The sequence below is a fragment of the Phyllostomus hastatus genome, unplaced genomic scaffold (genome assembly GCF_019186645.2).
Source record: "Phyllostomus hastatus isolate PE091 unplaced genomic scaffold, TTU_PhHast_1.1 phas_scaffold_501, whole genome shotgun sequence".
NCBI classification, from domain to species: Eukaryota; Metazoa; Chordata; class Mammalia; order Chiroptera; family Phyllostomidae; genus Phyllostomus; species Phyllostomus hastatus.
The window spans coordinates 24,859,016-24,883,143 of record NW_025334033.1 but is presented as its reverse complement, the minus strand read 5'-3'; the positions used below and the strand labels follow the sequence as shown (position 1 = coordinate 24,883,143).

The 24,128-nt window shown below is 39.3% G+C and overlaps 1 protein-coding gene across 1 annotated transcript in view; it reads left to right on the top strand.

Annotated features, from left to right (window-relative positions):
* Nucleotides 1-21,037, top strand: part of RORA (RAR related orphan receptor A) — a 93,061-nt gene extending 72,024 nt beyond the window's left edge. The window contains exons 3-10 of the mRNA XM_045823611.1: nt 1,255-1,396; nt 3,952-4,347; nt 9,722-9,843; nt 11,588-11,720; nt 12,381-12,488; nt 13,920-14,030; nt 15,156-15,268; nt 16,635-21,037. Of these exons, the coding sequence (XP_045679567.1) occupies nt 1,255-1,396; nt 3,952-4,347; nt 9,722-9,843; nt 11,588-11,720; nt 12,381-12,488; nt 13,920-14,030; nt 15,156-15,268; nt 16,635-16,799 (1,290 nt within the window). The 3' untranslated portion in view covers nt 16,800-21,037. The remainder of the gene's footprint in view (nt 1-1,254; nt 1,397-3,951; nt 4,348-9,721; nt 9,844-11,587; nt 11,721-12,380; nt 12,489-13,919; nt 14,031-15,155; nt 15,269-16,634) is intronic.
* Nucleotides 21,038-24,128: the final 3,091 nt, after the last annotated feature.

Genomic DNA, 24,128 nt, shown 5'->3' with positions numbered 1-24,128 from the left:
CTCTCCCTCTCTCTCTCTCCCTCCCTCCCTCTCTCTGTCTCTCTCTCCCCCCCTCTCTTTCTCTCCCTCTCTCTCTAAAGGCAATAAAAATAAAAATAAAACAAATACTCTGGTAAGAATAAAAAAAATTTTAAAGGAAGAAATAATAAACACTGAAAATTAATGAGCAAGTAAGGATCCAACTCAAGAAGTTAGCAAAAATGAGTGAAAGAAGAATGAAATCCTTAAAGTCAACAGTTCCCTTTGCATCTTTGGTCTATATATACACATATATGTATATTTATTACCTGTGCATCTTTGTACACCCTCTCATCTCCAAAACAGTGCTTAACAGATCATTGTAACTGGATGAACATCAAATTGGATTTGTTAAATCGTAAGGGTCATGCCCTAACCAGTGTGGCTCAGTTGGTAGTGCCTCGTCCTGCAAAGTGAAAGGTCACCAGTTTGATTCCCAGTCAGACCACATGCCTCAGGTGTGGGTTCAGTCCTGAATCAGGCATGTACAAGAGGAAAACAATCAATGTTTCCCTCTCACATCGATGTTTCTCTCCCTCTCTTTTTCCTTTCCTTCCCCTCTCTCTAAAAATAAATAAATACAATCTTTTAAAAAGAAATTGTAATGGTCATGACACTAAACACGTGGTATTTTCAGATTGTTAGGGTTGAAAATTCCCAATTTGATTGATTTGCCAGAGTAGTCCATACAAGTGTCATTAAACTTTTTGTGGGTGCCAGATTCTGACATGGGGAAGGCAAGACGCCTGAAGGATTATGCACTTGAGTGGGTTAGTAGCCATTACCACCATGCACAAGGATTGCAGCCACTCTGGAGCATGGTAAGGATGAATTTCCTTATCTCCGGACACCCAGAGAAGTAGGTTGTATTTATTCTACTAAAAGTGTTTTGGAAATAAAGGTTAAATATTATGTGTACTTGTACTCTTCCATCAACACCTTGCTTTTGATCATCAGAAGCCAAGAACAGGGCCTGACCCCGTGCCTTTTCCATAGGCTGCCGTCTGGTGCAGTTCAAGTTCTGCACGTGTGCAGGACAGAGGACTGGGCTCTGGGGGTCAGTTTTACTCAGGGAAAAGAGGTGACTTTAATTTCATTAATGGTCTCCTAGATGATTCTGCTACAAGTTTAATCCCCATTAAACATTCATGCCACTCAGTTCTTATTATACTGTCTTTAGCATCATACAGCTCAAACTGACACTAACCTGTTTTATGTCTCATAACTGAATCACAGGGCTTTTTCAGGAGAAGTCAGCAAAGCAATGCCACCTACTCCTGTCCTCGTCAGAAGAACTGTTTGATTGATCGAACCAGTAGAAACCGCTGCCAACACTGTCGATTACAGAAATGCCTTGCCGTAGGGATGTCTCGAGATGGTGAGCACTCACAGCTGGAGTTGTATGGTGCATGGGGTTATCAAAGAGCTTCCTGAAACCTGGACCCACATCTACCAAAATAGGTCCTCCCTCCCCTGCCGGCTCTGTGGGTTTCGGAGCAGTTACTTCCTCCTCCATACTCCATGGGAGCCACCAGCTGCCTGGCTGGTGAGGGGCGCATGGGAGAGAAGTATCTGTGTGGTCAGAACACCTTCAGATTTTTGATGTTTACCACATGACAGGTGGATCAGTCGATTGGAGGTTAGTGTCCTCTGAGGGCCTTAATAAATGTACCTCCCATAGTCATTCCCCCAGAAGGAAACACAAGTGAAAGCTAATTATTGCATACTTTACACTAGTGAGCTTAGTGGCAGTTGGGTTCAATTAGCTTTTATGCTAAATGGATACTTTGAATCATAATGCCAAAGTCAAATATTTGCACACCGAGAATATATAAAAATAGTGCAAAATGTGGCTCAATGACAAATATTCTTTTTGTTAAAAGAAGCTATTTTAAGAAATAAAGACCACCTACCATTCAACTGCAGAACATTTCAAGATCTTCCTGGAAAACCAGCAGAAGCGCACTGAATAATCAACACCAGATTTCAAGACAGTGATTCTTATATAAGGAAACTGTGCAGAAAGTACAGCGAGTACATTTTAAAGACTTTTCCAAATATACTAGCTGGCTCTCTTAAGAGATCCCTTTGAAGGAAACATCTCTTCCTATAGAGTTTCAGCTTATGGAAAAATACTTGAGGATGCTGGGCTGGCATTCTGAAGGCCAGTCTTACCCATAATCAGATGTTCTTGAGGCCTGAGGACTTGCCCAGACACAAGTTGCAGTGACCTTCAATAGTGGGGCACAGGGTGGCCTCTTGTACAATATGTAGGAACAAAAGTGGGGTTTTTACGATTGGAACATGCAAGTCACAGAACTTACACCGTATTCTCAGAAATTCCTGTGATATGCAACTCGGCAGATTCTACCTGCCAGTGGCCCTGCACCCACCAAGCTGGGTTCATTTCTTATGAACTTAAACGTTAAAGTCACAAGTCGTGTCTGCATTTTCCCAGTAGCTGGTCTTTTCATTTCCCTTACAGGATGGTGTGATTACTGTGGTTAATATTCATGCAAGCGTTCAAGGCAATTCAGAGTCACAGCAGAACAGGTTTCTCCTCTGAATATTAATCCCCTTGAGTGTTCTAGAACATAGACTCTGTCACAAAAAACTAAAGCGCCTTCCGTATATCTCCTGAAGGTTTTGTAGAGAAGTGACACTACACATTGTTGAGGGCTCAGAGTGAATTTGGGGGCTTATAAAAAAGTGGCCTGAAATTCAGAGCCACGTCAGCCTAACTGCCGTCTAACTAGCCTCACCCAAGTGTGTTCCTTCCTTCCCGGAACCTGAAAATTGGCAGTCTCAAGCTCACTTGTTTCCTCTCTGCAAAAGGACAGTAGGTCCTCCTCGGCAGAAAAACAGCATCCACCAGCTGGTAGTGTGGGTTCCCGAAGTCCTGTCCATCTATCCTGACTTCTTCCTGTAGACTCGCAGAGTCATGATGATAGTCAGATGGGTGAATTCATCCTCCCCATCAGGTATAAGTTTAACTACAATCAATTGGAGCATCTTAGTCCCTCCAGCAGAGGCTTCATCTGCACAGACAGGGTCAAGCTGAAAAATAAATGGGTTCATGGGAGAGTTCAGACCAGGACATCACAAGGGTTTTTTTTTCCCTCAAGTAGGTGGGTGTTTCAAGAGAAATCATTTGGGATTCTGAATGAACTGAGAAGTTACTACAGTCATTGTTCCACTTTAAATACGGGATATCGCAAGGAGAAATGTTGCAAACACAAATTCGTCCAACAGAGAGGGATCTTAGACAGTGTTCGCCCTTTCCAGAATTCCGACACTCTTGTTACTTGAGGCAAAATAAGAAGAGTAGAAAATGTCACTTGGAGATGGGTCTAAGGGCTTTACAGGGGCCACCATGACCCAGCATAGGGGAGGGGGCTTCTCGGATAGACTCGGAGATATAATTCAGGGAACTGCAAAGGCCTCATCCAGTTTGTTTAGGTCTCTCAACGAAGCCCCAGCTTCCACTGTTGGGAAGAAACTCATTTGAGCGTACAGGATAGAGGAATGGATAAAAACTGAGGTTTGACTGCTTGTGCTTCGATGTATCTCTGTGAGTCTGTGCACTGGGAAGGGAAAGAAAGGGTCCAGCCCGGCTGCATGGGTGGACAGTGAACACCCCCATCCAGCCACCTTCCAGTGGCTCCCACTGAGTGCAGGGTCACATAACAGCAGGAGACCATAGGTGGCCATTTCTCAGGTCTCCTCTGCCCATCCTCAGTTCCTCTGGGATGTGTCTTGCTGTTGTGGGCGTGGGGTGGAACTGTGTTCACCTCTGGATCATACTCTTATTTTGCGGTGATGTGGTTTTTGGATGAGATTGTCTGAGACTTCAAAGGAACCCCTAAAGCATGCCAGAGAGGATAATGAAGAAAAGCCTATTATATATGGTGTGGTTTGGCGTTTTTCTTCCAGCTGTAAAATTTGGCCGAATGTCGAAAAAGCAAAGAGACAGCTTGTATGCGGAAGTGCAGAAACACCGGATGCAGCAGCAGCAGCGAGACCACCAGCAGCAGCCTGGAGAGGCCGAGCCACTGACTCCCACCTACAACATCTCGGCCAACGGGCTGACGGAACTGCACGACGACCTCAGCAACTACATCGACGGGCACACCCCCGAGGGGAGCAAGGCAGACTCTGCCGTCAGCAGCTTCTACCTGGACATACAGCCTTCCCCGGACCAGTCAGGTCTCGATATCAATGGAATCAAACCAGAACCAATATGTGACTACACACCAGCATCAGGCTTCTTTCCCTACTGTTCTTTCACCAATGGAGAGACGTCCCCAACTGTGTCCATGGCAGAACTAGGTAATGGCTTCCATGTTTCTATTGGGATGCGCTGCATATGCACGTGGAAGTAAATGGGATGTGTTTGACTTTCCCCTAAGGAGTTATGTTATTAAAATGATGCAGCTAGAAGGGAAACTCACCGTTGCCATTTGGACCCCTTTGGAATACCACCCTCCCTGCCGCCTTGCTTTTAACTGTCCACTGTTTCCCGTGGACATGCAGGGAAAACGTTGACCTGTCGCCATCAAAGATGGGTCAGCATGAATTAAAGCAGTCTTAAAATGCTGCAGAAAACTGTTATGCTCAGAATATGGCTCCTTTTACTTGGTTAGTTGTTCACTTACTTATATTCCAGGTATTGCTCTTTGACCTGTGCTGAGTTTTAAACTTTTGAATCTGTTGCCAAAATTTAAAACCTGGACAATCTCACACAAAAAATGTCAGGTTGTCAGCTTCTTTTGGGAGGGAAAAAATGATCTAGATATAGGGGGCCAGCAGGAACTAGGTGGCCCCAGTGAGGAGCTAACACCTTTGGAGCACCCCTCCCCACCCCCACTGTCCCACTGTCCCTGTGTGTGTGACTGCCCAGCCCCTGCAGACAGGTAAGTTCTGCAACCCTGATGCATTGTCCTGTAGGCACCAAAGGGAAACTGGCTTCTTTATTTGCCGGAATGTTTTGGTGATGGATATTGGTAACAAAACTGATATATTTCATAGAAGACATACCATACCAAAAAAACAAAAAACAAAAACACCCTGAAAAAACAAAACCTTGTCATTTCCTTATTCCTGTGACATCATTTTTGCTTCTTCAGTGATGTGACCTAGAAATGTTGATAACACAGACAATGAAAAGTCCTCCCATTTCAAGGAAGTTGTGACAGCATTCTCCGTTATATTTAATAGATTTTTAAGTACAGCACTATTGTTAGAGAAACTTTGATAAGAACCTTTGCAGTTTTAGAATTTGATCTGTTCCTCCCCATGACCCCTTGCACAAGGTTATAATCCTCTGGGATATTTCAATTAGTTGCTGTGGAGATTACTAAATTAATGCGAGGAGAGAATGAAGACTTCAGATGGAAAAGAACCAGCAGGTTCTGACTTGAGCACAGAACTCCTCAGTTCACAGAAGAAAAAAAAATGGTTGTGTTCTTCAGATGGTTTCTCCACCTCTGTACCCCATAAAACATTTTTAAGTGAAATTTATATTTCCAGTAAAATCTTTCTCCAAATAGAACAAATTGAATGTTCTTTACGGTTTTTACACAAGCACCTCTTTATGGGTCTAAATTTAAATCCTCAAGAGCAGGGACATTTTAAGCCTGGTCTTTAACCACTGAACAGCATTAAAGGTGTATCACAGCTCTTTTGATTAACAGAAAAACCTCTGAACTAGATGCCAAGCTGAGCAGAGGTAGGTTTGATTTTATTTTTCTTGAACTAGAACAAAACCTTCCATTTTTGTCATGAAATCTTGGTTGGCTGAGCCTTAAGCAGAACTATAATGAAAGTAAAATTTTCAGAAATGAATAAGGATTTGATCGAAAGTTGACATGATATCATGAAAAAAGACCTGGTTCTCTTTACCTTAGGTCTGCTTCCACCTAAATACTGGTGAATCTATTCTGTTTGCTTGTCAAATGTCCAATCCTGAAATAAATCCACAAGGCTTAGCCAAAGTGTCACCCTTGAATGTGGCACTCCAGCTACATGTGTAGTGACACCCGAGTGGGGCCAGAAGTGGCGAAGCTGACTCCCCCAGCTCCCTGTCCCCCACAGGTCAGTTCCTCTCCTGTGCTGGCCACCCGTCAGTGCAGTCTGGGAGCCCTGTGCCTTCCTGCTTTCTCCATGTTCTCCTAAACTAGGGAATTTTTACGTGTGTTCTGGCATTTTCCAGAATGAATAAAATTAACTTGACAGGAGAATTAGTCCCAAACCCAAAACTTAAAGAGGAATTTATCTGAAAAGGATGTAACTGGGCTCTAATTTCCTATCTCATTTATATGGGCAAAATAGTTTGAAGAGCTAAGAGTAGCCTAAAGGTGGCCAACCCTTACTGTTTCTTCTTCAAAGCTGTGTGTCCTTTGGGGCTTAAGTCCTGCTACCTGTTTAACTAAGACTCTTGACTTTATTTTAGGCTAAATTTTGTCATTAGATCTTAAACAAATTAAAACAATTATCCGATGGAAAAATAAATTGTAAATTAACACATCTGAAGCCCAATTCTATCATTCAAGAATAGTATCCACAATCCATTACTTTTAGTGGGACTATGTCTGCATTCGTGGCTAGGAAATGCAGTCCTTGACGTACAATTAACACCTGAATTATACATTCCAGATAAGCCATCTGAGTTCATTTTAAAAAAACTAACTGCACTTGTTATGTAATCAATAATTAAATTCTGTGCAGAGAGACAATGACATAACAGGCAAAGCCTGAGACAAGAAGTCAGCTTATCTGCGTTGTGGTCCTAGCTTCACTATGGGTGATACAGCCCAGTATAAGTCATGTAACCTCTGCAAGCTACCGTCTCCCTACCTACTGAGTATAAAGATTAGGAGCATAGACTCTGGAGCCAATTGTGTATGTTTAAATAATTGGCCACTTGCCAGCTGTGACACCTTGGAAAAGTCACTTAACCTCTGTAAAATGGAGATAATACTAGTACCTTCCTCCAAGGGTTGTTACAAAGGTTAAGTAAGAAAAGGAAAGAAAAAACTGTATATATATATATATTCTGAATATATATTATATGAGCCTGGCACACAGTAAATGCTATTAAATGTTAACTACTATCATCACTATTAATGTTGTTATCTGTAAACTGAAGAGAGTTTGGACCAGATTATGTCTACAGGTCCTTCCTATTGTGGAAATTGATGAAGCAGCCGTGGGTGAAAAGTGAACTGATTTGCCTGTCCCAAAGGGTCACCTATCCACTGAACTCTGACCAGAAACCAGGTCTCCTAACTCCTGGTTCCGAGGTATTTATTCCAGGCTGCTTCTCTGAGAGACCGTGCTAACTTGTTGACTTTTACTCAGTCTGGCCATTTTCTCCTTTGCTGAAGTAGCAATTTAAAAACAGCCAAGTGTCTAAGGTCTTACACTTGCTAAATCAACCTGTGAATTGGGAGTCAAAGGCAGTTGATGAGTAGTTGGCAAGAATGCAGCCACTGCCCTCTACTGGTTAGTCACGTACATTGTGTCGTTCATTGCCACTTCTAAAAGCTGAACCAAAACAGGGAGGGAGGGGTGAGTGCGAACAATTTTTAGGATGAAGTGAAATGACAACATGTTGACCATATTAACCGGAAAAGAATCATAATCTGGCAGAGAATGCTGCATCCTTTTCCCTCCCTTCACCTCATAGGATCCCCCTGTTTCTCTGCAAATACTGCATCATTTTTTTCATATCTGCAAAACTTGGTCTACATTCTAGAATCTGTCTTCCATAGAGAGCACTCTTTCTGCTGGAGATAGCTCACTAATTTACTTACACACTTATTCTTTGTTTCTGACTCCCCATTGTTTTTGTCTTGGTTCTCTTCTTCACAAGAGCCATTGATTCTAAGACATAATTTACTGGCTTCTCCCTCTTTCTCTCAGCCTCTCTTCTCTCTCCTTTAAATTCTTTTCTTGTGTTCATATTTCATTTTTATGGTATTGACGTACATTGTTTTGTGTCTGTGTGTTGTGAACAGAGCCACTAAGATTTATTGTTTCAGTGTCTCTAAAGAGATTCTAGTTTCAAGCTTCATTTAGGTGAACCTGCTCTGTTCCCACACAAACGAGTGTGATTCTGTTTGACGGAAGCAGCAACAAATTCCCAAATAAACAAGTAGTCCTGCTACTGCTACCAAGTTTGCATTCAGCACCACTCTTTAAATGTCTTTCTTGCTAAACATGCAAGACCCTGGGGGGGGGGGTCCTGTTTGCTATGGTTTTATATTCATAGAATCTTATCATTTTTTCTTTTAAAACTTTTCATTAGCCTTCCCTCCCATGACAGTGATTACTGGCCTGCTTCCAGCTCCTAGTCCCACCCCTCTAGATCCAGCCGACGGCTAAGGGGTCCTCTTGCCTCCAGGCCCTCTCCTTCAGCCACCCAGTCACAAAACTGCTTGTTCTCTTTCCCCAGATACAGTGTCCAGTACCTCGGCTCCCCCTTGAGAATCTTGCTGACTCCTTGTGTTTCATCTGACTCTTGATCCTAATATTCAAGATCCTTCAGGATTTGGACTCTTACCTACTCATATTTCTATTTTGACTCTATCACTTTAACACATCTGCCTATCTCCTATAAATGCTATATTGGTTCCTTCACCTGCCATCCCCTGACTGTGGAACAGACCTACCCCTTACACCACTGTCCTCCACCTACCAAATCCTACCCATCCTCAGGGGCCAACTCTAATGTCCCTATTCTGCCAAGAAGTACCCACTAACTTCCCTAAGCTAACATTCATCTCTCCCCTTCCCTGACAGCACCTATTAATCAGTTTTTCTTTCTCTCCTGACATAATTCAATGTTATACTTTATTGTCTAACACTTTGAATTGTCCTTTCACCATGCCCATACAAGCTCACCAGACTATAAATTCCTATAGAAAATTTTTTTTGCCATCTATTTCTTATAATCAAACTCCCTATACCATAGTATAATAAGAACTAATGTCAGGTACCACACACTTTGTAACCCTTCCTAAGTTCTCAACTCATTTAATTCCCACAGAAGCCCTATGAAATAGATCCTATCTCCCTCATTTTGCAAATGAGGAAACCAAAGCACAGAGAGGCTAAGTAACTTACCCAAGATCACACAGCTAGTAAGTAGCAAGGCTGAGATTCAAACTCAGGCATTCTGGCTCCAGAGTCTCTCTCTTAACCACTATACATGTATAGTGACATAGTAGGCCCTCAGTAATGCTTGTTCTGCCATTTGCAGGAAAAACTAAAGAAATACATTTCTGTTGTCACTTCATAATTTTTCAAGAATAATTCTTTGCAGATGATGGATATGGCAGATGTATCTTTATAAAATTTCCAGGAAGAGGTTGTGCCCATCATTTCCTACACCTATCAAGGTCAATATTTTTTTTATTCCCAGACATTGGTGGAAAGTCATAAAGAAGGTCAGGAGTGTATTTGAAGTCACCAAGACTTATTGCTAACTCTTGGCTTTGCCTGTCCTTCATCCTCATGTTCCAAAATACAGAATAGTTTCAAATTTTGTATTTGAAACTATTCATTATAAAGATGATGAAAACTGGTTCAGCATGATGCTTTTTATTTGTTACTTCTTTACAGCAAATATCACGTAGGGGAAAACACTGATTGCCCGAAGTAGAACTTGACTTCATGTTGTGATCTCCTGTTTTCTCCTTAGAACACCTCGCACAGAATATATCTAAATCACACCTGGAAACTTGCCAATACTTGAGAGAAGAGCTCCAGCAGATAACGTGGCAGACTTTTCTGCAGGAGGAGATTGAGAACTATCAAAACAAGGTACACTCTGAAGAATTTTATCAAGGGTGGAGGGAACAGTGGGAAGGTTGTTCATGCAGGTGATTTGATCAAGACGACCAGCAGACTAAAGAACGAATGCCTTTCATCAGCTATCAAGTTTCTGTTTAAAATTCTTCCTTCCAGAACTCATTATGTACTTGAGGCATCATTGTCTTACTGAGATGCCAGTGTGTGAAGTTTCAGCAATAGCCAGCAAATGCTGCTGTGCCTGTGACTGTACACACGTCTCCTATCATTTGTCAATAGGGGGCTAAACGAAGCAGTTTCCATAAGCCTCAATTAGTTGGGATTTGTCCCAATATCATAATGGCAGATTTCAAGGTCAGGAAGTCATGTAAAATAGTAATCTCAGCCTCATGTTTCCAGAGGTTTAGAAAAAGGAGTTTAGGGAGTGTGTACACAGAAAGGTTTGGAATCTATGACTGTAACTCTAGTCTGCGCCTAGCAGTGTGAGGCTGACCGGTGTTGCTACCTGACTTTTTTCTGTAAAACTCTGATCAACAAGCCACCAAAATGGGAGGGTGGGACTGGAAAAGGGGAACTTTTAATTATCCACTCTCCCTTTGGGTAAAGAAAATGCTGTTGTTCCCACCTGGTAATTGGAGAAATTCAGGCTTAGGAAGGACCGTAGAGTTTATCTAGGCCAAGGCTGCCCTTCACTTCACAGAGGAGGAAGCCACGTGGGCATGTGGCTGGGAGAGCAGACATCAGCACTAGACCGCAGCTCCTGCCCCTCACTCAGTGTCTCTTCCACCCCATCGTACTGGTGGAAACAGTCTTAATGTCTCAAGAGTAATTTAAAAATTTTCAAGAATAATGTTTCAAGAGTAATTCTTTCCAGGCAAGTGTATATGGCAGGTGCATCTTTATAAAAATGCCGAGAAGAGGCTGTGTCCCTCGTTTCCCACATCTATCTAGGTTAATGATTGTTCATTCCCAGACACTGGGGGAACAGGTGAGCAACACCGCAGACCCAGGTCACTCTGTCACTAAATTAGAGAGTGGGTATATAAAAATAATTTAAACAGGTTGGGGAGTAGCAACACACACTTTGTTTGCCTTCGAGATATGCCAGCAGCCGAAGACTCAAACTGCTGCAGGAAAGCAGAAGCAGCAGCAAAGTGTACGGAATGGGATTCAGAGTCAGGGATGCTAGGATCTGAATCCCAGCTCTGATGCCTATTCTCTGCGAAACCTCCGTGAGTGTTCGTGTCTATTTGTGTCCATTTATGGAAAACGGGAAAATGTTCTTGTGAAAGTGAAATGAGACAAGGATGTCATAAAGCACCTAGCTCATAACAGATACACAATAAATGTAACCGACTCCCCCTCTTTTCCCTTCCCCCAGTAAAATGGTGTTAAATTCCTCAAGGCAAAAAATATTGTAATTGCTAAAAAGAAGATCCTGCTTTCTATTCTCCATGGCCCAGGGTTAAAGCTGTGGCATGCGATTTTATCTTCTACAACAGCATGCTCATAACACCTTCTCCTGCCCCTCTGCCCCCAAAGAGGTCAGGAAGGAATTGGAGGAAATGAGAAAGGACTTGGAAGCTATCATGAATTATATCCCAAATAACTGGCCAACTGTTTATTTTGGAATCCTCTAGCCTTTTTTTTTTTTCAGTCATTTCCAAAGAAGGATTTTACAAAAGAGGCTCAGTTAAACCAATTGAGCCAAGAACATGGCTAGCTGTGTATGTTAATGTGTCTCCCTCTTTAACAGCAGCGGGAGGTGATGTGGCAATTGTGTGCCATCAAAATCACAGAAGCTATACAGTATGTGGTGGAGTTTGCCAAACGCATTGATGGATTTATGGAACTGTGTCAAAATGATCAAATTGTGCTTCTCAAAGCAGGTATGTGCTTTGCAAGTGAATGTTGAGATATCTTCCTAACCTGCTTTCACCCACCTATTAAAGAAATGCTTGGTAAGGAAGGTGTCGGGAACAGTTTTTCTCCGACGATGATAGTCCCGGTTTCTCTTAGCAGAGATTGCGTTCTTTCTAAAGGCATTTCAGCTATTTGCAGGAAACAGTCCCTCCATTTTGCTTCTCCCCTGGGTGAAAAGATTAATTTGAAGGACATGTGCACTCCCTAATTTTACCATCACCTGTGTTTTGTTTCTACCTTCCAGGTCCTCAGGGGGTTCCAATAAGCTGTTAGGAAGAAAATGTGAGTCCTCAGAGAGACAGCCCTGGCTTTTTTTGTTTGTTTTATTATATATGAATAAATATTTGACTAGCAACTCCAAGACTTTGCATTGTAAGGCAAAAGAGTGACAAAGAAGTCATTTGTAAAGCAGTCCTTTCTTCAGTAAAGCAGGCCTTAGCTTCATTCAGCACAGGTGTTGAATTACACCAGTGAACTTTGCCCTTTTAGGTAGAGAGCTAAGGGCACTGAGAGCCCACCAGCTAAACAACTCCCCATGCGCGGACTCAGAAATGGGTCTCTACGTTAGTGCCTTTGGAATAAGCTCACCAAGATGGAGTAATCCAAGCCATTCTGCCTTTGCTCAGGTTCCCTAGAGGTGGTGTTTATCAGGATGTGCCGTGCCTTCGACTCTCAGAATAACACCGTGTACTTTGATGGGAAATACGCTAGCCCCGATGTCTTCAAATCCTTAGGTAAGGAAATCTCTTGGTGTTTTGTCTTTAAGTCACAATTATATGAACAGATGGGAGCTGGATGAAAGCTCTTACTGAACAAAATGGAAACTGGGTATTTGGAAATAATTCAGTAATTTTATACCTATTTTTTTGCTTTATAGCTAGACACTACAGAAAAGTTTTATACCTCAGATGCCTTTTGTCTATATTACATGTAAAGGTCTAAAGTACATTTTATGTAGTTGGTAATCAAAGAAATTCATATTATATATCCTTCCAGATTTTAAGAACCAGGTAGGCAGGGGGTATGTTACTCAGATACACTACAGGGTGCGATCTAATACATAAACTCAAGCAAAGAGCCAAAGGTCTGCCCTTCCTAACTCCTCAGAGAACACGCATTAATGAGAATTGAATGTGGGTATCAGAGAAAGTATTGCTACCTTATAAGTGAAATTGACACATACTTTATAAATTATATCGGATATCTTTAATGTAAATAAAGTGGAGTACCGTCATTAAGAACAATGGGACAGTATCTAAAATATGTTATGTGACTTTAAAAATAGCAACATGACAAGGTATGTATACTCAAGTATAGTATAGCGCATTTCCATTTAAATTACAAGGTGGGGCAAAAATAGATTTATGAAACACAGAGTTTATTCTTGTATTATTTTTTATTGATTATTGTATTATGTTCCATGCAAACTGTAAAACCATTTTTGCCCCATATAATTTTGCCCTGTATATAAATAATGTGAAAATCTGAAAGAGTAGACACCAAACCTAACCAGTCTTTGGGGATGGATTATTATTTTACAGGACTTTCACGTTCTTTGTTTTCAGTTCTGTAATAGTTGCAATGATTTTGCCCCACTATAATATGTCATTGGTTAGTATTTCTTAAGGCTGTTTTAGATTAAATAGAGCCAAACACCAGAATGAGTGAGCTTAACATTTCAGTTAGATTGTGCTGCTGACTCTGCTGGCGAAGAAGAGTGTGAGCCCCGAAGATGGGCAGCCTGACTCTGACGCCCAGGATGTTGCTTCCTACCTGTGTGATGACCCTAGGTGCATGACCATTTTCTCCAAGTCTGCTTCTTCACCTCTAAAACGGGGCTATTAAAAATGCCTTCTTCACAGGGCTGCTGTGAAGTGTAGGAAACCCAAAGAAATCTCTTGGATCAGCTCCTAACATACTAACCACTCAGCAAAAGCTCACCCTCATTATTTTGAATGATGGTGATATAATGACAGGGATGCGGAGGGCAGGGATGGTGACCTTGGCTAAACAGATTTTCCTTTGAAGATTTCAAACAATTGAACTGTAGAAACGTTATCAATATCCTCTCTCATCTTCTACGACTAGATCCCTCTTCACTTCCATGTTTTTTCTACTAGGATAATAGCCAAAATCCTAAACAATCTTCATTTTAATTTTGGCAGGTTGCGAAGACTTTATTAGCTTTGTATTTGAATTTGGAAAGAGTTTATGTTCTATGCACCTGACTGAAGATGAAATTGCATTATTTTCTGCATTTGTACTGATGTCAGCAGGTAAGATAACCAAATAAAAATAAAGTGATTTAAAAATTGTCCAGGTAAAGAATTTTTACCAGCTCCATAACTTTTAGAATATTGGGAGGCTAGCAAGAGAGGCCGTCCCACTTATTCAATCTATTTTTAATTTCTTCAAGCAACAACCTCCCCACACACACATGAATGTGCCCTTTTAAAAAGACCTCATGCTGTTCTGCTTTAATCTTAAGAAATGAGAATTAAGTAAAACCCAGTCCTTAAGTCACCCCCAGATACCAAGAGAGATGCTACAGTAGAGTCAAGTTTCCCTTCTTAATACCAGTCTCCAAGATGACATGGTTTTTAAGAGATCCAACTTTTTCCTGAAATCTACTTGGATATCATCCACAAGTTTCTCTCAGTTTAATCCATGTTTTCAACTAGTCCTGCCTCTTGGAGATCATCAGTTTTGCTAATTTACAATCTTCTACTCAGAATTATTTTCTTTATTTTTATTTTTTATTTATTGATTTTGAGAGAGAGAGAAACATCACTTTGTTGTTCCACTTATTTATGCATTCATTAGTTGCTTCTTGTATGTGTCCTGACCAGGGATCAAACCCACACCTTTGGTGTATGGGGACGACACTCTAACCAACTGAGCTACCCAGCTAGGACCTACTTGAAATTCTTACACATAAAGACTTTACCCTAAATTATGAACTTTTAAGTCATGTGGAATTCAGTTGACAATTTTAGTTGCCTTGGATTAAAAGGTTATTTTCAAATCTTCCAGAAAGACTAGCAGGACTGATATAAATATTTCATTCAGAAATATTATTCTTAGAAAGGCTTAAGAGGCCACAGTGATTTCATTGCACTTATACATGTATGGCCTTAGATTGAAATGGCTATCTTTTTGGAAGGAGAGGACCCTCCCTTCCTTTAAGTATCAGTAAAAATAAAACAGTTTAATACCCTTTATTACTGTTTAGAGCAGTGTTCTACTCCTTCAGGAGCAAATTTCGAAAGAAGAGTGAGACTGGCCTGTTAGTTTCTAACTCTGCCTTGTGGTTTAGTACTCTGGGTGTAAGAGTCAGGGAGAGTTGGGGTTTCTGACATCATGTTGGAGGAACACTAAGAAATATCACCTTTCATGTGCAGATCGCTCATGGCTGCAGGAAAAGGTAAAAATTGAAAAGCTGCAACAGAAGATTCAGCTAGCTCTTCAGCACGTCCTACAGAAGAATCACCGAGAAGATGGAATACTAACAAAGGTGAGAGCTAAAGGTTTCCAGCTGGCAGTGGCCCGAATTACCCCTGGCCACACATCATGCTGCCAGTGCCCTAGTATGTCATCTGACCAGCCCCCAGCAGTATCAGTAAGCAACAGGCTGCTGGAAGGAAAGAAACAGGTCTATTTCAAAAGTTTGATGGGGCTAAAATTCAGGTTAAATTCTATTCATTATCATTGGTTATAAAGTGCCCTACAATAAGGAAGTAGTAGAATTTTTTAAAGCATTAACACATTCTGGAAATCCTCTTTCTATTCCATCAAAGTTGAACACAAAGCAGAGCTAATGGTCTTCATTGATAGAAATTAGACAGTCTTTGAATTTTGAAAGAGAAAGTTATGAAGTACTAAACCAATTAACCAGGATAACCATACATTCTAATATTAGTTCTGTTTCCATTAAATTCATCAGTCAACAGTAAATGACTTTTGTATTTTCTTCATCAATTTCCCATTACTCCCCTGTATTCAAAGCATAAACTTTCATTTTTGCTAGTTACCATCTTTTCCAATAATAGCATAATTAGGATGTCAATTTAAAACATGCTAATGTTCTTCAGTGCTAGAGCCAGGACTATGTATTTGGCCTTAGAAAAAGCACCCCTTTCTTAGATTATTCATTGTGTCCTATTGTTCAAGGTGGCAATTTGAAAGGTTTTGGGGTTTTTTTTCCTTGTTTATTTTCTCATATTTACTACTGATAGCTAGGTTAAGTCAGGAAGGGGAAATTGGGGTTTAGTTGCTGCCTTGTTTATGATTTTGCACACATTGAATGAAAGATTGGGGGAGGAATGGGAACTGGAAAGAAGATGAGAGCTCAGGAGCTTCCCTCTTTTCTCGGTCTTCTCACTGTAAGACAAGGGTACCATTAGGTTCTTTGATTATAACTGTACCTAACTATACACATGGACAAAATCTATGATCTGGTTAAAACATTTCTTAGGAATTTTTCTGGGTTGAAATACTAATTATTGTGTGCTTGCATAGTGCTTTAGAGTTGAAAAAGCATTTTTGGAAATCATAGTAGTAGTTTCAACTGGTAAATGGCCGATGCTGAGACTTCCATCCAGGCCTTCTGACTTTCATATTTGCACTGAGACTTAGGCGCAGAATTGCTTTGTTTTAGGCATACTCTTTCTCAAGAAGAAACGTCATTAGGGTTGAATATGTATCTGGTATTCTGTGGTATATCACCATTTATTTTCATCAGCCCTCTCTTACTAGACATATAAGTTGCTTTAGGTGTGTTTCACCATCATAAACCATATTGTAAAGACCAGCCAGACACCCTGAATTTTGGTTCTCACTTCTGTTCTCTCCTAACACCATGTCCTTTCTTCCACTTACAGTTAATATGCAAGGTGTCTACATTAAGAGCCTTATGCGGACGACATACAGAAAAGCTAATGGCATTTAAAGCAATATATCCAGACATTGTGCGACTTCATTTTCCTCCATTATACAAGGAGCTGTTCACTTCAGAATTTGAGCCAGCAATGCAAATTGATGGGTAAACGTATCACCTAAGCACTTCTAGAATGTCTGAAGTACAAACCTGAAAAGCAAACAAAAAATATTAACCAAGACACTTTATATGGCCCTGCACAGACCTGGAGCGCCAACACACTGCACACCTTTTGGTGATCGGGGTCAGGCAAAGGAGGGGAAACAATGAAAACAAATAAAAGTTGAACTTGTTTTTCTCATGCATATGATTTCCATTATGCCTACAGATATGGACCCTTTTCTGTCTCGACTTCTTGATCGTTGACCTCTGTTTACAACAGAAGGAGGGTACTAAAGTTGGAGGATTTCCTTTTCTTGTAGCTCACTGCCCACAGACTTTCTACAGAGTCACCAGTCTGTTAGTACTAAGAGAGTCCAGCAATAATCGGTGACTGGTGTGCATAGCGGAGGTTGCAGCATTACTTTGCACAACTTTGCTCTTTGTTTCATGAAGGAAGTTTTTATTTTTTTCACCGATTATTGCCAGTCAGCAGGACGGCACGAAAAGGGTCCATAGCACTAGCAACAATAGCATTATAATATATTACAGGGTAAATGGGCATGAAGACTATATATAGCTAAAAGAGATATTGTTTATATATTGTTTTAATTAATATAAAATGTAGTTACTGGTGTAGCTTTTCCTGTTGAATTGATAAGGCACTTTCATTTTGCACCTTTTTCTTTAAATTAAATGCTAGCGTGTTCACTGTCGTGTCGCATGTGCACCAGAAACACAAGTTTAACTGAAAAGGCTTGGAAGGTACGTCGGGAGGTATTTATGCTGCTGTTTACAAAATTACTTTTAAGAGACTGGCTGGTCATATCTAGAAATCACAATGTTGGATTATTTTTTTTTACATGTGAATTTGGAATTAGAAATGAAACTCTCCCTAAATTACACTTTGCATTTGGGTAAGTTTAAGGATAGATGTGTTTATGCTTCATACAAAGTTGAATGATGGATTGGTGCTGTGGACTTATACTATCATGCACATTATTTTTAAAAAGCTTTTTGAAATGCCACCTCAAGGAGGCAGGGGAGGGGAGGCTCGTTTTATACAATTCAGTAGTTATCTAGGCTCAGTCTCAAGTTGGAATTCACATGCTTTGAGAACAAATCAGAAAGCAGAATATTGTATTAGAATCTAGCTTTTATAATAAGAAGGATCCAAAGATTCTATGTGGAGCAAACGTACACTCCCCATGTGAGGACATGAGGCATTCACGTTGTGAATGTTTATGTTCTTGGTATAATCTAGGAACCCGAAGAGTTTATCTCAGAGTGAACTATTTCTAGATTAGCTGCCTCTAGATGCTATCGTTCTAGAATGTTGCTCTCCATATTTCATAGACAATGAATGCAATGAATGGGAGGGTCGGGGAGGAATACCATGTCGAACCAGTTTCTGTTATTTAAATATTAAGTATTTTAAGCCTTTTAAGTGATTAGTCAGTGCTTGCTGCAAACATTTACTTTTGTATTTATTGTCACTAGAAAACTGTGGACTGTAATTTATTTTATTAAATATTTAGAAGATTATTTGGCTTTGGTGTTCAGGTGAGAAATAGTGAGGGTTTATTTTAAATTTTGTGGGTTTTTAAACGTAATTCCCAATGGAGGAAGGGAGAAAGAGCTGTCTGATGTATAAGTGTGCATATTTTAAAAACAAGTGACCTTTGGGAATGGAGGCATTTAGAGGGTGATTTCAGTCCCCCTCAGGGCAGGAGTCAAACTTCTGGTCTGACATCAATGACCACATTTGTTCAGAAAAGGGAACATCCTCCCACAGCAAAAAGGTGGGAGTGTCCAAGCGGCCCTTTATAGTGGAGACAGTGTCTCCTTCACCACCAGGGTCCCTCCTGAGTCTTCTGTGGGGACTGTGGCTCCTGATGTGCCGGGTCACAGCTCAGGCTTCACAGACCCCTTCACTGTTTTAAACTCCGCTGACTTGGAAAGGGAGAAGCAATCATTCACACAGAAGTGTGTATGAAGCCTAAATAACATCTAAAATTTTTTTCAAAAATATAGTAAGGGTTTAACCATAAATAGAAGACAAGAGTATTATTTACTTAAATTTCTTACAAGCATATAAAACTTTATAAGTGTTTATATAGAGAGGTTAACTATAAGCATATAGTATTTATATTTGGGCAGGAAGGGTTAAATCAAATTTTTAATTTAAATAAGCATAGTTCCTTTAAAAATCAATAGTATTTATACTCTGAAAAAAGTACCAAGTGTAGTTATTTATTTGTCCATGTTTTTCCTATTGTTTCTCCTTTGGGGGGAATGGTGTATTTTTACTTTGGTTTGGTTTTGTTTTCTGTTTTTTATCGTTCTGATTCACTAAATTTTAATAAAGTATATTAACTTCTTTTTAACCAAAGCTTTCTGAATATGACCAGCCTCAGGTGCTAGTGCATTAAAGAGCAACTAAACCTAATTCCAGTGTCCATTTATGAAATGATACGAGTTAATTGAACTTCTCTAAGGGTGAGAGAGCACTTAATGTTGAGCTTAAAAGAAATTCCTTTTCCCAGAAGGGATTTTGCATGTACCTAATGCAAAAAAGAGAGAGAGAGAAAGAGAGAGAGATGATATAATCACAGTAATAGCCACTCCATGGTGACACTGCTTTCCAAGTAAACCAGGATACATTGGCATGATGCTGCTACTAGGTCTTCCTGAAAGAAAAGCAGCGTGGGGACTTTAAGAGCAAAGCACCTGGAGGGTGTAGGAACAGAGTAGTAGAGGCATGCTCCATGAGATGAGAGAACAACTCACTGTTATTTGGATCAAAGTTGGGATATGAAGTTAAACAGTAAATTCAGCTGGAAAAAAAAATGAGGTATAGAAAATGGTGTGAAAAACTTTGCATCTTTATTTTCTTCCTTATAGAAAACATCTGTGGGATGATACAAAATATTTGATGATATGGAACAATTATTCTGAATAGTTCTTATAAAGTTCCCTAAACTTGAATGCCCGATAGTCTTTTAAATACTGGAATCGCATTGTCATCCTGGCTGCTGTAAGGCCTTAGGTACAATGTTTGACAGCGAGGAAACGAGGCTTTTGCACAAAGCCTGAACTTCGGTTCTAGTGGTGTCCAAATGGTTGTAGTTTGTCGTGAAGGAACTGGCCTTAGTCACAATGCAATCAAAAGTGCAGATGAAAGTGCTTTTTTGGACAGTTGCAAATTGTGTTAAAGCTGTGGATTTTTTTAAAGCATTCTGCATCCTAGTTTACGTTAAAGCTATGGATTTTTTTTGAAAGTCTTCAGCATCCTAATTCACCCTTCCTAACTTAAAGAAAACATGACTTAAGACACTGCTTCTAAGTTTGGTTGTTCTTTATAGTGTGGATACCCAGATGTCTGTGAGCGTATAGGGGTGGGCTGAGGGTCAAGTGAGGAGGGAATGTGTGTGTGTGTGTGTGTGTGGGTTTTGTGTATGATGTATGTGTGTCGGACCGCTTCTAGGCTACTAAGTGTCAATGTAAAAGAAAATGTATTCAAAATACTTAAATCAAAACTAGAAGATGGGGAAAAAAGATTTATTCTATACAAAGCCTTGTCTGGACCACTTTAGAGAGACTTCTATTTTTTTAACCCTTCTATAAATATTTGATGGCACTTGAAATATTCCTGCAATAACATGTGATTTGTGTAAAGAAAAAAAAAGATTTTGTAATGTGAAACAAAGAAAGAAAGTAATGTAATTTTCTAAAAAAAAATACAAACAAACAAACTTTGTATTATTTTCTTGATGGAATTTGTCTATCTGTCTTTGGAAAACTTTTTATTTCATTGAATGTGCCATAGTAGAAATATGTGTTTTTAGTTTTAGACTAAGGAATAGCTGTTTGTGTTCCGACATTCCAGAATGCAAAACAACCTAGTAGAATCTTTAATGAAAAGGTTTAAGTAGGATGTAAGCTTCTCTCATTGTTGCTTTTTTGCACATGTTCTTCATTCCTCTCTAGTGCAATATGTACATAGAGCACTTGCGGGTGTACCTGGATCCCTCAGGGAAAAAATACATATTTGTACAGTTGTTGTTGATGTTGTTTTTTCCTTTTGTTTTTGGCTAAGGAATGTCGACTGAATCACTTGTTATTGTTGAGGGGCAGCCAGATAATAATCCTAAAGCCACTGTTTCTCAAACATTGATTGTTTAAATCATGTGTCCTTCCAGTGCTATTATTTTAAAGATACTAATAATAAAAAGTTATTTTCTGACAGTTCTTTGTGCTGATTGGTGAAAAAAAAAAGGGTAAATAAGCACCTTATGATTGACTTACTGTGAATGACAATCCATCTTGGTATCAACGATAGAAGCCCTATCATTTTGGAGTTGGGGTTAAGAGTCAGAAACAATGTGCTCAGGGATCTTCTAAAACTCTTCAAACAGGGTGGCCAGTACTACTGGGACAAATTGTGTTTTTTATTATTAATCATGATGATAATACTATCCCTCCAAGGCACAAGTGAACTGTATAGAACTAACTGCATGTGTGTATAAACTTCACTATCATCTCATTTTTTTGAGTTTGGAACTTAGGTGTTCTTCAGTGTGTTGTGTGCTTAAAAACATTGAATGGCTTCTAGAGCTACACCAGTAGAAAGTTACGCCAGTATGTTCAAAAGATAAACGTTGGTCACATACCAACAGAGAGCATCGTTCAAAGTACAGCCCTACATATACCATTCATCATTTCTCAAATAATTAAAATATTCATGATATATTTATAGCATAATATGTTAAAAACTACTTCCAATTCTACATAATATGGATAAAAAAATTTAAACCAAAGGAGATGAGGGACCTGCCTGTTGATGGAGTGAGACAGGTAAAAGATACAACGTGTATTTTTGTTAAAGATTTTATTTATTCATTTTTAGAGAGAAGGGAAGGAAGGAGAAAGAGAGGGAGAGAAATATCAATGTGTGGTTGCCTCTCACGCACCCACTACTGGACCCACAACTCAGGCATGTGCCCTCCTAGGAATCGAACTGGCGACCCTTTGGTTTGCAGCCCATGCTGAATCCACTGAACCACACCAGACAGAGCCTACAACATGTATTTTTTAATGGCAGCAAACAACTATTGTTTTCACTGTATTCTCCTTGGGAAGCAAGCCAAAAAATTCCTTTATGTAACACAATTCTCCTATTTTCATGTTTGTAGTTTTTAATCTATTACCCACCTGGTAACAATAACATGAGCCAGCTTTTTGGGTCATGTTTTCCATTTTTGAAATACAGATTTGTTAACCATGTTCCAATACTTTTCATAAAGTCAGTTAACCTCAGTGTAATTGTTGGCTTTGATTCTTCCATTTCACACTTGAAATACACATTCAGAGAAAGCTTCTCGTACTTTCTTAGGACCATACAAGAGTATAATCTGGGGAAACTTTTTATGTCATTTAGATGAAAAAAAAAGCCTTTACCCTACTGTTTTTAATAATAACGACTATGGAAATAGGCAGAAATATCTCTTATATGTATATATATACATACACACATATCCATAGATAAATACTCATTACTGACAGTTTTACATATTATAACATTTGATTGCCACTTCTTATTTATAAAGGGATGACACAGCAGAACCCATAAAAACAGCTTTCTACTCTAAATCAGATCATGTGCCCAGAAAGGCAATTGCAACAGTAAATCTTGATCCATTGCTAATAGTCTATAACACAAGTCTTCATTCTGTCCGTAAACACTAGTATTATAAAGAGGTTCCACCAGATTTCATTAAAGGGACCTTCCTATAATTGTCTGTTCTTAAGAGGTAAGGTGAACAAGCAATGCCTTTACCAAGCAATTGGTTTCCCTTCTGGGTCTGTTTGCTTGTTTGTTAGTGTAGGTGAGATCAGTATTGTTAAGACACTCAGAAAATTTCAAAAATAATCTGAAAGCCTGGTTTTATACCAAGGATACTTTGTAGATGGGGAGGTAGAGGAGGAGATCTTCATGTTTAAACAGACCCTCAGAACTTAGAGCAATAACCTCATTCATTCATTCATTCATTCATTCATTTATAAATGAATGACAAAATAGTCAATCCAAATAAAAACATTTTTCCAGCAGTGAAACATGAAATGGAGTCTTGTGTTAAGAGAGTAAATATGAATATTTTAAATGGATGCCTAGAGAACCTGTGTTTGCTGTTTACATTTAGTATGTTTACCACGTTAGCAGTATCACACTTCCTCTATTTTTCTTCTAAGAACTAATGAAAGATAGCTTGGCCTCAGCTTAGACAAGCTGCACATACAATTATGCCATCCTCTAAGAGCAACTAAATTCTTCCCAGTGTTCCTGTGTGATTCCTTTCTCATTCATTATTACTTCAGTGTGGAGGAATACTGTTTGTAGAAACGGTCATCATTGAACAGATTGCATATGTAAATACAGATAATTCTTGAGCATATAGTGAATATGATTTCACACACACACAATCTGTATGTACTGTACACACCTTCCTGAATCTAAAATTCTCTTACCACAATGGTTTAAAATCTCACATAAAACAGTGGTAAATTTTAAACATTAGGACATTAGCTGGCTGCTTCTTTAAATGTACCTGTATTGTCTGCCTGCTCCTTTTGTGGAGATATGTTTTTGTATTGGATGTTTGGGCCAATGGGAGGCTTCAAGCTACAACATATTTTCCCAGTTTAAATATATTTAACATATGACAAACCCCAGACAAGGCTTTTAATATGTATAAAGAACTGCAGTGTTAGGTGGTTTATTTGCAAACCGTTTTCAATGTTGTCCATTTTTATGGCACCTTTAACAATATTCTTGTTTCCAAAGTACAAAAAAAAATAGGTTAAATATCTAGCCATAACTGAATGTCAAGCAATAAAACAAATGACTTTTGTGTATAGACGTAAAAAATACAAATTTTAGACATCTGCATGTAAATGCAATCTCTTGTTTACTGCTTTCTTCAACTCGAGCAATTGATTCCTTATTTACTATTAACTTAAGAACTTGTAATGGCCTGTAAACATTTTCTCTCTTACTCTTCTTTCAAATTTACCTTCATCCCTGCTTTTGAGTCATAATATTTAATGTCGTTCTGCACATCTCTATACAGTTAACTTTTTGGCTCTCAATCTGTATAGATAAGAAGATGTTATATTATAAACAGCCTACTCAGTGCAAATATTTATCTGTTTATCAAATCCACAATATGCTGTATAATACTGGTTTTACTATATAATCTATTTTAGACATAGCTGTTTAGAACTAGAGTGTGCTATTTTTGTGTTTTTCTGATGTGTGGTGCTAGATAAGTTACTTTTG